Here is a 12091-nt window from a genome sequence, read left to right on the forward strand (position 1 = left end):
TATGATACCTTTTGCCTATCAAGTTTTAGATACTTGTGCATTAGCCTTTCAGGATCTCTGTAAATCTAATTTTTAAATTTTGCTCTGTTTCTTCCTCACAAATGCATTCTAAAAGAAAAAAAGATGATTTTTCCTTTTGCTTAAGCAAATTCTTGATATTTTAATAATGATTTGGAGCTATAATGTTAATTTTTCTGGACTGGTCATGGCAGCACATGCCTATAATCCCTCCCAGCTACTCCAGAGGCTGAGTCAGGGGGAGAACAAGTTTGAAACCAGTCTTGGCAACTTGGCAAGACCCTGTCTCAAAATAAAAAATAACAAGGGCTGAAGATGTAGCTCAGTGGAACCCCTGGGTTCAGTTCACAGAAAGAGAGAGAGAGGGAGGGAGAATGGAAGAAACGGGAGGCGGGGTTGGAGAGGAAGGAAGGGAGGAAGGGAGAGAGAGAGAAAGGAAAGAAGAGAGGGAGGAAGAAAGGGGGAAGATTAGTTTTTCTGATAGTGACAAAATTGTGTAATGTAGTTCTCTTTTACTAATTATAATAGTGTAATCACTATTTTAGATTGATAAACATAGTTTATGAAAGACATCAGCAAAACATAGTTGCTGTTAGGATTAGATTTTTGTTTGCCTTTTTTTCAGTCTGTTGTGACCTTTGTACTAATTTGTAATAAAATTCCATATTAGTTCATCCATAAAACTCTATAATGTGAATTTATGTGCTGATTACACATGTTTTTATGTGATACTTCTTTGAAGTCCTCTTAAATAAAACACTTAGGAAATTTAGAAGAATCCCTTTTTTAAAAAAAGCTTTTTGGTAGTTGTAGGTGGACAATATGCTTTTATTTTCATTTGTTTGTTTTTATGTGGTGCTAAGGACCGAACCTAGTGCCTCATACATGCTAGGCAAGTGCTCTGCCACTGAGCTACAGCCCCAGCCCCAGAAGAGGGCTTTAAACAGAAGCAATCTGAACTGGTAATTGGTACAATAGTCCAAAAATGACCCTCTAAAGACCTAAGCATAAATACTGGATATCGTGGCACACACCTATAATCCTAGAGGTTTAGGAGGCTTTAACAGGAGGATCACAAGTTCAAGACCATCCTCAACAATTTAGCAAGGCCCAAAGCAACCTAGAGAAACTCTATCAAAAAATAAAAAAAAAAAAAGGGCTGGGGATGTAACTCAGTGGTAAAGTGCCTCTGGGTTAAATCTTAAAGAGTCCCCCCAAAAACAAAAGTGAAACAAAAACAAAATAAAACCTAAGCACAAAAAGTGATACATACAGCCTTAAACATTTTAGACATGTGCTTCACATTTACCTCTTTTCTAATACAGAGCTATTATTGTATTTTTAAAAGAGTATCATTGATTAGCGTTCCCTATCCTCTTTCTTGCATAAACCATACCTGTAATCTCAGTTTCTTTAAAGACAATCCCAATCTTGATATCTCTAAAGAAGAATCAAACTAGACTCTGATGAAACAATGCCATTGCATAACCCTTATAGATTTTTATGATTTCCTCCTATATTCTTTCACATTTAGTTAAAATGTGAAACAGCCTTAAACATTTTAGACATGTGCTTCACATTTACCACTTTTCTAATATAGAACTATTATTGTATTTTTAAAAGAGTATTCATTGATTGGCGTTCCCTATCCTCTTTCTTGCATAAACCATACCTGTAATCTCAGTTTCTTTAAAGACAATCCCAATCTTGATATCTCTAAAGAAGAATCAAACTAGACTCTTATGAAACAATGCCATTGCATAACCCTTATAGATTTTTATGATTTCCTCCTATATTCTTTCACATTTAGTTAAAAACATTTTTAGCAATCTTACATGGATCTTTCCAAAGCATTAAACTTGGTTTTCTTAGGAACAACTTTTATTTCCTACTCATTTTATCTTTTTAATATAGTATTTAATTGACTTATAATTACAAAAATAAGTATAACTGACATGAACAGGATTTTTATTATTTTGTGGTACTGGGGATTGAATCCTGAGGTTACTGTACCTTTAAGCTATATCCCCATCCCTTTTTATTTTTTATTTTGACACAGGATCTCATAAAGTTGCCCAGACTGGCCTTGAACTTGTGATTCTCCTGCCTCCTGAGTAGCTAGGTTTACATAGGTTTAAGAGCTAACACAAACAGTCCTTGTAAGCATAAATAAGCAGATATTAATTAACAAGAGCTTTACTTCTTGTTACTTTTTACCTCTTGAATTGCGTGAAAAGTTAAGTAAAACTGAGATGCAAATATTCTTTGTAAGTTTTTAAAAGTGGGAGTCTTCCAGCAAGTGCAAATCACTCTGGAGAATCTATATCCAAATCTTGTCATAGCAACATCCCCTCCCAACTTATTTTCTTCTCATTCATCCTCTAAATACCCCTTTATTTACTGTATTTTGTATACATATAAAGTTATTTACTGGATTGGGAAAAGTGACAGTTTTGACTCAGATTATACTCCCAGGTTCTTTTTGTTACTCACCATTAAGGATCTCTAAGAAAACTCTGTTACTTATTGCCTGTTTAGTTTACCTAAATTATTTTCTATATCCCCTAGAAATAATTACAAATGACAGTAGTTCATATATAATATATATATACACACACACATATATAATTTGTTATATATATAATATTTAAGCTTTATGTGATCATATGCTTAAAAATAATTCAGCCATTTGAATAATAAATAATAAAATGCATAAACACATGTAAAAACAAGGCACTATTAGGGACTCTAGAAATGAATCCTTCTAGGACTTGCCAGGTAACAGTTTTAACACATGAACTGAAATAATCAGGATTCAATATGGTATATAAGTGTCAAGTATATAGTATAAATTTAATTCTGAGGATATTCAAAGATGTAAGGTTGTCTCTGTTTAGCATAACCAAGAAAAAGTAAAAAGGGGAACCACTTGAACCAAATCTTGAAAGATGAATAGACGGTTAACGGTGAAGTGCTCACTTTGTGAAATAGGTAGTATACAAAGATAATTTAATAGATATGGTACTTCCCATATAATCAGTGTATTAAAATACTCTGTTAAGGCTGAAAGAGATCTGAGAAAAACATTCTACAGTGGCTTTTTTTTTTAAAAGAAAATATCACATAGCCCATTACTATCATCTAAGACTATATTCTGTGTCTCCAGATTCTGAGTATATCCATTAAGGAATTTACATCCTAATAGATGATCAGGGGTTTCTATTCTAGTAGACAAATATGATACAACAGGTCTAAAATAGAACATTTAGCCAGAATAAAATTAGTTGATAGAATAGCAAAGTATATCCATCATACTCATCTAAGAAAGATATGTGTGCAATGTTAGAAGTGGTAGATACAAAGCACATGATGGTTAAGAAGTGGATAGAAAATACTCAAAGTGGTTTTGTGGTCACGCAGTGTAGAGGTAAAAGTACCCTTTGCTTTTTGCTTTTTTCTGTTTCTTTCTTTCCTGTACTAGGGATTAAGCACAGGGCTCTTGCACATTCTAGGCATGAGCTATACCACTGGGCTACATCCCCAGCCTGTGTCTCTTGCTTTTTGAGAAAGTTCTTATTCCCTTCAGCACTAGGTTTTGTTCCTTCCTTTTGCTCTGAAAAGGATATTGTGAGAATAATAAGAATTTGGAAGATTAGAAAAACAAAGCTGTTAAACTTGGTATATTACTATATAACATTGTTGATAATGTTGTCTTAATAAATCAAACATTTCCTAGATGGGTCAGTATTTAAGGAAAAGATTCATGGAAATTGCTATTTAGCAAAATGTATGCCCCATTTCATTCATGTACTCACACGAGCAGAAATGTAAAAGAAGTCAAATGAGAAACGAATGGAAAATTAATATAGAGAGTATCTATGAATTAATAAGTAGGTAGAAGGCTAGTGTGTGCTTGGAGAGGTAAGAGCATTGAAAAGGAGTAAGATGCATTTCTATATGCAGGGAAGTTTGGGGAACTTGAGAAAGTTCATGTGGATAGTTAAGAAAGCATGTAGAATGATCAGCAGAACACGTGGAATGAGAATTAGAGTATATCAAGGAACTTAGACTCTATTAAGACATGGCTCATATGCATTGAGGCTAGAATTTATTTGTCACGTAAGAAGTATAGCCCCAGTGACACTTTCACATCTTACTGGTTTATGTTCTCATGGTAGTTTTGAAGGGAGTACATGTTCTCTTAAGACTAAACCTGTCATTAGTTTTGTTTGTATTCATATAACCCCAGGAATTTATTCTAGCCTTCTTGATGTCTTTCTGGGATGTGTGTGTAGGTGTGCCTTATGTATTGCACCCGGAGCCTTGCACATGATATGAACAGACACTGTACCACTGAGCTGTGCTCACAGGCTTTTAGACTGATCTTGTGTTTTGTTCCCATAAAAGTGATAAAACTTGATGAAGTATAATCAGTGCTATGTGCTTATTTTCAATCTAACTCTTATAACTTAGTGTATTTTTGTCACTCTCTGTGTTGAGCCTCATATAATTGGATCCATAAACAATTTAGATTATTAAGACCATCTGTTTCTTATATGAGATTAGAAAGTGCCACATATCTCAAGTGATTACCAATTTAAATCATAGTCATTGTTTTCTGAAATGAAACAGGTCTTAAGTACTCACAATTTATTTACTAACTAGTTTGACTTTCAGAGAATTCACTAAATTTCGGAAATGTTTCTCAGTAATGTAACTTAATAAAATTCATTTAGGTGTGCATAGCCTAAAGTTGTGAATTTTTTGCATTGTGATAAGTCCTAGTTCCATCTTTTCTCACTACCAAGTTGATCTAACATGAGCACAGTTAAAATAAAAATTATTGTAGGGAGTTTCCAGTGTGCATATCCTCACTCCCATGAGGATTTATAGGTTGTATAAGAGCAGTAACTGAGTAAAGAGAAGAATCTTCTATTGATCTGGCTTTTATCTTAAAAAAAAAAAAAAAAAATGTTGCCTAAGAGGGTAAAAGGGAGTATTATACTACTCTATGGAATTATCAATAAATGAAGGCATTCTCCCATCCTCCCTCCCAATCAGCTTCTCCATGAAGGCTACAACTGTGGACAAGTCTGCAGGTCACCTTCCCTTATAATCAGGACCCTTCCTTTCTAGCCCCTTTTGTTTCTGCTTGCTGGGACTCTGTCAGAAACCAAACAAACAAAACATTCACAGCTAATTAGCAAGGGGAAAAGCCTCTAAAATACTAAGAGGCAAAAAAAAAAAAAAAAAAAAAAAAAAGACTAAGAGGCATTTGTTGCCTGCCCTTCTTAGAGTTAAATACAAGTTTTCCAAGGGATGAGGCTGCATACTTTTAGTTCTCTAAAACTTTTTTAAAAACTTTTCAGACAGATATATTTTGCATAGGAAGCACATACACAAATGAGAAGGGGTGGGGAAGCTGGTCTGAATTTTTATGAGTAAACTCTACTATTTAAAAAGGACAGAAAGATGCAGGAAAACTGGAAAAACCTCACAACGAAAGACAACCCTTCCTTACTTCAAGCCCTATGAAAGGAAGGCATTAGATGCAAGTACTCAGAAATCCAAAGACGGAATATAGTTTTCTAGTTTTATTGCTGGGTGTGGAAAAGATAAAAAAACCACAAAATGCTAATCAGATAGGATATTAGAGATATTTAGTAATATTGACTTCATATTTTGTAGATGAAAAATATGTAAGACTCAGATTGGCGCAGCATTTTGCCAAAATGACACAGCTAGTTAATGGTAGAAATGAAACTTAAAGCAAATAAAAATAAATATTAACATATAAGAAATATAAAAGCGGTGCTGGGGAGATAGCTTAGTGGATAGAGTGCTTGCAAGCAAGGCCCTGGGTTCAATCCTCAGCACCGCAAAAAAAAAAGAAAGAAAGAAAGAAAGAAATATAAAAGCTTAAAAATAAATTTTCTCAATAGCTGGATAACTAGAACTTTCTACTGAATGTAATAAACTAATTCTAAACTCCCTTTCAGAGTAATCAGGCTGATTGTAATTATGGTAAAAGCTGTAGAAGGATTCTTACATTGGATTGGGGCTCAATGGATGGCTTCTGTGGTCTCTTCTATCTCTTACCCCAAGTGGAAAAGTAGTTTTTAGGCTTTGCATCTTTTGAATACAACTGTCTCAGGCAGAGGAATGCATAGTGTCTGGTTTTCTGTTGTATTTTTTATTACCTTATGTGAATTCAGAGTTATTATGGTTCTGTATAGAAATGTTGAACCTTATTCAAAGTATACAACTTAAATTTTTTCTGTATTCTTTATTATAATCTTATTATATATTATATGTAATCCTGAAATTATAGTAGCAGTCAATGAAACAACAGAATTTAATATAGAGCATTTCACTTTGTAGGCAGATTTTCAGAAATGTACTTTTGGTATTTTTCTGTGATTAAGGCTATTTGTTAGCTTCAAGCAAAAGAGGAAATTTGTGGTGTCAAGCCATCAAAAAGAAATGGAAGCCAGGCACCTTGGCATATGCCTGCAATGCCAGCAACTCGGGAGGCTGAGGCAGGAGGATAGTGAGTTCAAAGCCAGCCTCAGCAAAAGCAAGGCGCTAAGCAACTCAGTGAGACCTGTCTAAATAAAATAACAAAGTAGGGCTGGGGATGTGACTCAGTGGTCAAGTGCCCCTGTGTTCAATTCCTGGTACTCCCCGCCGACCCTGGGCTCCCACCCCCGCAAAAAAAAGAAAGAAAAAAAGAAAGAAATGGAGTGTACTTTGTCTTTTTTCCAGCTGCCTTTTCTCATAGCTCTTCCACATTCCTTGTTCTCATGTTTCCTGGCTTCTGGCCACTTTAGATCAGTGCCCTTCTTTCCACCCTTTCCTTCAATTGCTTAGTATTTTGAAGTTTATAAAAAGGGGTAAGAGCAAGCCAAAATGTCACATAGGGACAGCTCAGCATGTCATTTTATCACTTCGAACTATGTCAAAATGTTAAAAGAAGTATTTATGTATGAATTTTCTTCATATCACAGACCACTGACCTTAGAAATATTACATCTTCAGAGTTTGGCTAAATTGTCATCATCATCATCATCATCATGGAGTCTTTATAAGGTCAACCGAAAAATTCCCATGGTACATTCTCTTGTACCAACTTTATAACACTTAGCATTTTATATTATAAGTTGAGCATCCCTTGATTTCAAAATCCAAAATACTCCAAAATCCAAAACTTTTTGCATCATTGACATCGATGCCACCATTTTGATGGATTAGTTTACATGGAATTTGTTTCATGCACAAAATTATTAAGAATGTTATATAAAATTACCTTTAAGAATATTGTATAAAATTTTCTTCAGGATATATGTAAAAGGTATGTATGGAATATAAAAGAATTTTGTATTTAGGCTTGGGTCTTGTCCCAAAATATCTCATTATACATATGCAAATATTCCAAAATTTAGGAAAAATCAGAAATCTGAAACACTTCTGGTCCCAACCATTTCGTCTGAGGGATACTCAACCTGGGATCACAGTAGACTGATGGATCATCCTTAAATTCCAATAGCTTTAAATTTTTTTCTGGATTATGCCACATGTCCATCATTTGTTTCTAGGAAAGGGAGCATTCTGCTCTAGCTATCCATTCAGGAACTGAGCACACTGATGTCTTCACCAGCTACTAGCTGTGCCCATCTGAAATGTGTTCATAGATAGTAGAGATTTGCATAAGCTTTTCTGTTGGTTGGTTTTTAAATGATAAATGAGATTATTTCTAAATGATTCTTTCATCTACAGTCCATCAAGAACTAGTCCTATGAACCCACCCAATCTTAAGAGAACATGGAAATGTGGGGGGAAAGATAGAATGTTCGGCAAGTACTATATTCTCTTTAACACATATTTATGAGTGCTTACTATGTACCAGGAGCTGTACTAGGCCCTGGAAATTTAAAAAGAAAAGAAAATTTCCTGTCCTCGTGGAGCTTATATTCTATGTTCCATATTTAGTTTGATATTTGTAGTTTATTTTTGCAGTACCAGGGATTAAACCCAGGGTCTCACATATGCTCGACAGGTACTCTATCACTGAACTACATCCCCATTCCTATTTTTAGGCATTTTTGAGGAACAACTTTTGTATCATATAATCCCCACATACCCTAACAAAATAGTACATATAACAATGGTTCAGTAGATAAGTATAAATAAATATAACTATTTAATGGCTTTTTGTGCAGGTACACATGCTTTACAGTTACATACAAAGAATACTCATGACATAAATTTAAGTTTGCCAGAGTTTTAATTGTAAAATCAGTCCTCTGCTTGTTGTCTATATAGGCAAACATTGAACTCTTTGAAAACCTTTGTTTAATATTGATGCTTCTAGAGTAAAAGCTGTTGCTCATGATTCTACCCATAAGAATTATAAACTCCTTGAGAATAGAACTCTTTCAGAGGAATGTAAACTCCATAGTTTTAATACAGTATTATGGAGCTAAATCTAGGCAGTTCAGACCTTAATGAAGTAAACAAAGCATTCATTTGTTAAATATTTATTAAACCTCTATGATATGACAGGCAGTATATAAAAGATGAAGGGATGAATAAGAATGTTTATACCCACAGGAAATCCATAACCCCTGTGTAGGTAAACTGGAGTTTATCCTGAACTCAGAGTCTGGGGGCGGGGATATTTTCTCTTCTAAACACAACAATTGTGTTCTCTTAAAGTATTCTCTAAAGAAGAATGGGAGGGAAGAAAAGTTGAAAATGGCTGATCTTGTTCAACCCCTTTTTGAATGCCTGAATCCCCTGTAGAACATAAAGAATAGTCACCTAGTCTTTTCTTGAATACTATCTCCAGAGTCAGTCTATTTTATTTTTACCAAATCTTAATTACCAGAAAATTCTTCTTTATATTTATCCAAAATTAAAACTTTCATCTCTGAAACTTAAGTAGTAATTTCTACCATTCTTTCCTGCAGTTACCCTTAAAATATTCTGAAGTAGTTATCAGGTTATCCCTAATCTTCTCATCTCCAGTCTGTTACAAGACAGTTTCAAACTGCCTCACCATTTGATCACTTTTCTTTTAGAGTCTTCCTGTTTGTCAGTGCATCTGAAAGTGTGACACCTCATGCCATATACAAGGATGGTTGAAACAAAGTAGTTATTTATTACAGTGGAATTCTTTTTAATTATAGGATTATTAGTGAAGTAATGCTTTCTAGAAAGGGCATATGTAATTATAATTTAAACATATAAGTAGGATAAGAAGGAAAGAAAAAGCATGAGGAACATTTAAATGCTTTAAAATGGAGCAAATGGAAGAAGCTCTGCCTTGAATCAACAATGAATGAGACTAGGGAATATATGAAAACTCTTGGATTAGCTGGAATTAAGTTAAGGAGTTCAGTGCATTGCAGCCCTCAGATGAATGTTGTTTGGAATCAAATGGGTATTTTAAAGAAGAACTTTTGGTGGAATTGTGTGCTGTAGCAAAAAGAAGAAACATTAGTAGAGAAGTGTTCAAAATTGGCAAGACCACTAGAAAGAGGTTGCTGTTACCCAGCAACAGGTCTTTCCGTTGAGGCAAGGAGGATACAGATAAAGAGAAGTCATATAAGCAGAAAGATACAGGATTTGGCCAGAGGCATTTGGTGAAGTAAAAAGCATTAAAAACTTGCTCTTTGTGGTAGACAACAAGATTCTAGTCAAAATGATAAAAATACTAAAAGTAGATAACACAATATAAGGCCTAACTAGGTACAAAACATCACTCTTAAGTGTTTCCCAAACATTGACATAGTTAATCTTCACAGTGATTCTCTGAGTTAGGTAATTTTATTATCACCATTTTATGGATGAGAAAAGTGACCAATAGAGAAGAGAAGTAATTTGCTGAATGTCACATAGCTAGTAAGAAGGCAGAGCTGGGATCTTCATCTGGGTAGTCTGGCTCCAAAATCTGTCCTCTTAATCATATCTCACTGTACTATACTATGATGATTGATTTCAACCTACCTCCTTTCACCTCTCATAAATAACTAACCTTTGCCCTTCTTTTTTTTGCATGGTGCCACATTTCCTACTCCCCTCAAGGAGCCAATGCCTTCCTGGCCTTTTCTTCTTCCCTACTATTAAAACCTACTCTGTGGAAAGAAGCTAATAAGCTCATTCATTCATTCACACCAAGGTATAAATAACTGATATGGCTTACTATAAAATAATACTCCTCCAGGGTTGAATTTTTTAAGGGGGGATGGGGAATATTAAGGGATGATAAAAACTTAACCCAAAATCCTGTTGAAATTTAAAGTATATATGGGCATGGGAGGATGAATAAGTTGGGTGCATGACCTTCTGTGCTTTTCAGGTTACAACATTGTTTAGCTGACCCAGGGCTTGTGGGAACCCAACTAGTAGAAATGAGGTAGAAACATAAAAATGAAAATGGAAAGAATAAAGCGAAACATCTTTAGTATATTAACGCAATAATTTTAGAAATACCTTATTACTTCCCTAATTCATTATCAGGTGGAAGAGTTCTGAAATAATCCCAAGAGACATAGAATGTAGGAGAAAGCTTTGAATGGATATAGTCATAGATGAAAAGAGTCAATTCCAACCTAGGGCTCAATGTATTTACCTCTGATCTGGGTGGTGTCAAAGATTGGTTTTATTCCTTTATTTTCTGCAGGAAAAAAACCCTCAAATGACTCTATGATGTATTTGCTTTAGAAATCTTACAGTCTGGGAATGATACCCTACAGTTATCTTTGATGCCTTTCTTTTCTTATTCCACATTAATCATCAAGCCTTTTCATCTCTTACTTTATAAGGTTTTTCATATATTTCAATTTAGTTGAGCTCAATAGACACTTATTGTCCACTCCCATGGCAAGATACTTGCACTGGGTATACACATATCCCTATCTCAAATGGCCCATCTTCTAGGAAAGAATACAGCATTATATAATCATAAAAGTGTTTAAGTACAGGAGTAGAGTACAGAAGAGAATTACTCTGCAGAAGATATTGCTTGAACAGAGTTTTCAACTATGGAAAGGTGTTTGCCAGAATAATGATGGGGGAGCAAAATATTTCTGCTCGAGGGCAAAGCAAATGCAGTCTTGGAAGCACAGTATGACCTGGTGGTGTTGCTATAGACTATGAAGTTTAAGTCAAGGAGTGTAGGGGAAAATGTTTTGCTTTTTTTTTTTTTTTTCCCATTTTTAGAATCATCATATACCAAAAGCATCAATTTGGGTTTTTTTTGTTTGTTTGTTTGTTTGTTTTTCATGTCTGTGATTATTTAAGGCCTAGTTGTTTTGGGGCACCTTGCTGAAGTCTTACCTATGTGTTACTCATTGAGACTTTAGCTACTGTTTCTTACCTAAGTGTGTACATTGTGTGTCCTCAGTCCTCAATCCTCCATGGTAACTGTTCTGTACTGGTCTCTAAGGGTGATGGAAGGAGGAGTGACAACTTTTCACTTATATCTGCATGGTCATATTTATTTTATTATCAGATCTGCATGTAATAATTTTGAAACTCTATTGGAGGTAAAGGACTAATATGAAAATAGAATGAGTGCTGCCAAATAATTCAGTTCAGCAAGTGAATTTTTCTCTGTCCATGTAGTAGGATGATTTTAAGAAAATTCCATATAATGGAAGAAAACAGGAAGTAGAAACCTCCTTTTCATATATGAGAAAAAAGAGTTTACTCATGAAGTTTCTGGCCTTAGCTCTTTAGGAGAGAAAACTCATAGAGAAGTGTTCATTCAATTTCTTGTGTTCATCATAAAACTTGAAAATATTAAAAAAAAAAGAAAGGCTACTTGTAAAATGAATATATTGCTTTAAAAAGAACTTATAGTGAAAATACTGTCAAAGCAAACTGATTTTTATGTTAATTTGCTTATAACTTCTTTTTTAAGGATGCTGGGCAGTTTTATGCTAAATATAAAGAAACTAGATTGAAGGAAAAAGAAGATGCACTGACTAGAACTGAACTTGAAACACTTCCAAGTGAGTTTTAAAGATTCTCTTACTCTGTTAACAGTGTCATATAAAACTGTCTAAAT

At 34.4% G+C, this 12091-nt stretch overlaps 1 protein-coding gene across 2 annotated transcripts in view; it reads left to right on the top strand.

Moving 5' to 3' along the window:
• Positions 1-12091, top strand: part of Dnajc1 (DnaJ heat shock protein family (Hsp40) member C1) — a 194350-nt gene that overhangs the window by 110498 nt on the left and 71761 nt on the right. For both annotated transcript variants that reach the window (XM_047520377.1, XM_047520378.1), the window contains one exon: positions 11945-12035. In XM_047520377.1, coding sequence (XP_047376333.1) covers positions 11945-12035 — 91 coding nt within the window. The remainder of the gene's footprint in view (positions 1-11944; positions 12036-12091) is intronic.

The sequence above is a fragment of the Sciurus carolinensis genome, chromosome 12 (assembly GCF_902686445.1).
Source record: "Sciurus carolinensis chromosome 12, mSciCar1.2, whole genome shotgun sequence".
Taxonomy (NCBI): domain Eukaryota; kingdom Metazoa; phylum Chordata; class Mammalia; order Rodentia; family Sciuridae; genus Sciurus; species Sciurus carolinensis.